Source organism: Lathyrus oleraceus, chromosome 3 (genome assembly GCF_024323335.1).
Source record: "Lathyrus oleraceus cultivar Zhongwan6 chromosome 3, CAAS_Psat_ZW6_1.0, whole genome shotgun sequence".
Taxonomy (NCBI): Eukaryota; Viridiplantae; Streptophyta; class Magnoliopsida; order Fabales; family Fabaceae; genus Lathyrus; species Lathyrus oleraceus.
Genome location: NC_066581.1, coordinates 196,461,457 through 196,463,589, shown reverse-complemented (window position 1 = coordinate 196,463,589; position 2,133 = coordinate 196,461,457). Strand labels below are relative to the sequence as shown.

The 2,133-nt window shown below is 37.9% G+C and overlaps 1 protein-coding gene across 1 annotated transcript; it reads left to right on the top strand.

Moving 5' to 3' along the window:
* The first annotated feature begins 222 nt into the window (after nucleotides 1-222).
* On the top strand, nucleotides 223-1,888 carry LOC127130383 (uncharacterized). The gene is made up of 4 exons (XM_051059403.1): nucleotides 223-249; nucleotides 383-435; nucleotides 760-964; nucleotides 1,061-1,888. Exons 1-4 carry the CDS (start codon nucleotides 223-225, stop codon nucleotides 1,886-1,888), a joined length of 1,113 nt encoding a protein of 370 aa, XP_050915360.1.
* Nucleotides 1,889-2,133: the final 245 nt, after the last annotated feature.

Genomic DNA, 2,133 nt, shown 5'->3' with positions numbered 1-2,133 from the left:
GATGGCAAGAACTAGATTCGTTGGATGATTCAGATGTGTGTGTTGTTTGGAGCTTAAAATATTCTTGATCTCGTCAATGACAGTTATGCTGCACTTCCAGAAAATGCAACTGATGCGCATATAAATGCTCAGCGTGATCTGAGGAAGAAGGATCATAAGGCGTTATTCTATATTCATTAGTGTGTCAATGTGAACGTGTTTGAGAAAATCGATGATTCGACAATGGAGGAGGTTGCGTATGACATATTGGTACGGTGCTACAGTGGTGATGCATAAGTGAAGAAGGTGAAGCTTATGTCTCTACGTAAGAAGTATGAGAATCTCAGCATGAATAACAATTAGAAGATACTTGATTATATCTCTAGATTGATTCTGATCACAGATGAGATTAAGTCGTACGGAGGAACTCTCTCTGAAGAAAGTATCATTGAGAAGGTATTTAGATCTCTTACTCCTCATTTTGATTACATCATTGTAGCAATTGAATATTCTAAGGATCTGAGCACCATAAGAATATAAGAGTTACAAAGTAGTTTAGGGGTGCAAGAGTTGCGTCTGACTGAAAGAACGTCTAAGATAGGTATAACAGGCTCTAAAAGCTTCTTTTGTCAAGAAAGACCAGAAGAGGTCTTGGTCAGAATCCAAGAAAAGACATGGTATGTCTCAGGAGTCAGAAGCCTCCAATTCTAATTAGAAGAAATATTAGAATGGAAGGGAGAAGTTTGACAAGAGAATAGTTCAATGTTACTATTGTAATAGGTTTGGCCCATTTGCTAAGGATCGTTGGTCAAACAAGGAAAGGAAGTCAGAAGAAACAAACATAGATATAGGAGATTCTGATTATGAACATTTGTTATTGATGGCTTATGAATCTGATGTTGATGAACCTGTGCGATTGACGATTTCTGATTCTGAAGGAGACTTTAAATATGAGTCAGAGTCAGAAGATGAATCTGAATCTAAAGTCGAGTCTGATTCTGAATATGAGTCAAAATCATAAGATGAGTCAAAATATGAAACTTCTAAAGATGAGTCAAAATTCGAAGGTTCTAAATAAGAGTCAGAATCTAAGGGTTTTAAAGCTGAGTCAGAAGATGACTCTGAAGCCGAAGTTGAGTCAGAAGATGACTTTGAAGTTGAAGGAGAAGTTGCCTCTGAAGAGGATTCTGCCTCTGAAGTTGAGTCAGAATCAGAAAATAAGTATGAAGGTGACTCTGAAGATGAAGAAGACTCTAAAGGTGAGCCTGACTCTGAAGGTGAATCTGATTTTGATCCAGATTCTGACGATGATCCGGAATCTGGAGGTAATCAAATATCTGGAAATGGAGCTTCTGGAGGTGGAGCTTTTGAAGGAAGAACTTATGAAGATATTGATTTTAATTATGAAGATGAGTCAGAGATTGTAAATGATTTTGAGAGTGAGTCAGAATCAAAAGGTGAGATTGATTTTGAGGAAGAATCTGATTCTGATCCAGATGCTGGTGGTGATTCAGATTCTGGTGATCCAGATTCTGATGGTGATTCAAATTCTGGTGGTAGTCCAGATTCTAGGAATATTCCAGATTCTGAAGGTGGTCATGCTTTTGAAGTCAGTACTTATGGAGTTCTAGTATCTGATAATATTCCAGAATTAGAAGGTTTTGAACAAGTTCAGAGGCCACAAAGAATCAGAAACATTTCGAAAAGGTTTGTGGAGTTTGACATGCTGCAAGACACTGAAATAGATTCTGAAGGGGAAGTTATTCAGTGTTGTTGCTACGCGAGAAATACAGAGTCACCATCGGTTTTTATTTGTTCCAAAGGAAAGGAAAAATATCGAGAAAACCTCAAAGAGTGGTCATGGATCCAGAATCAAATGAGATTTAAAACCACATGGCCACCTGATTAATCGAAATACGTGGCAAACCATGATGATCAAGGCATGATCATGTTGATCAAATGCCTCAAAACCATGTAGTTTACCAAACAAATGAAATTGTTCACCAATAGTATACACCAAGGGATTAGGGCTAGGTGAATTGATCCTCTTCAAATTATGGACGAACCAACGTATCCACCGGATGCAAGTACAAGCCATGAACTCAAGTCACGTGTCTCCTTGTGTCAAACCATGCTTATTCAAATGAAATGAGT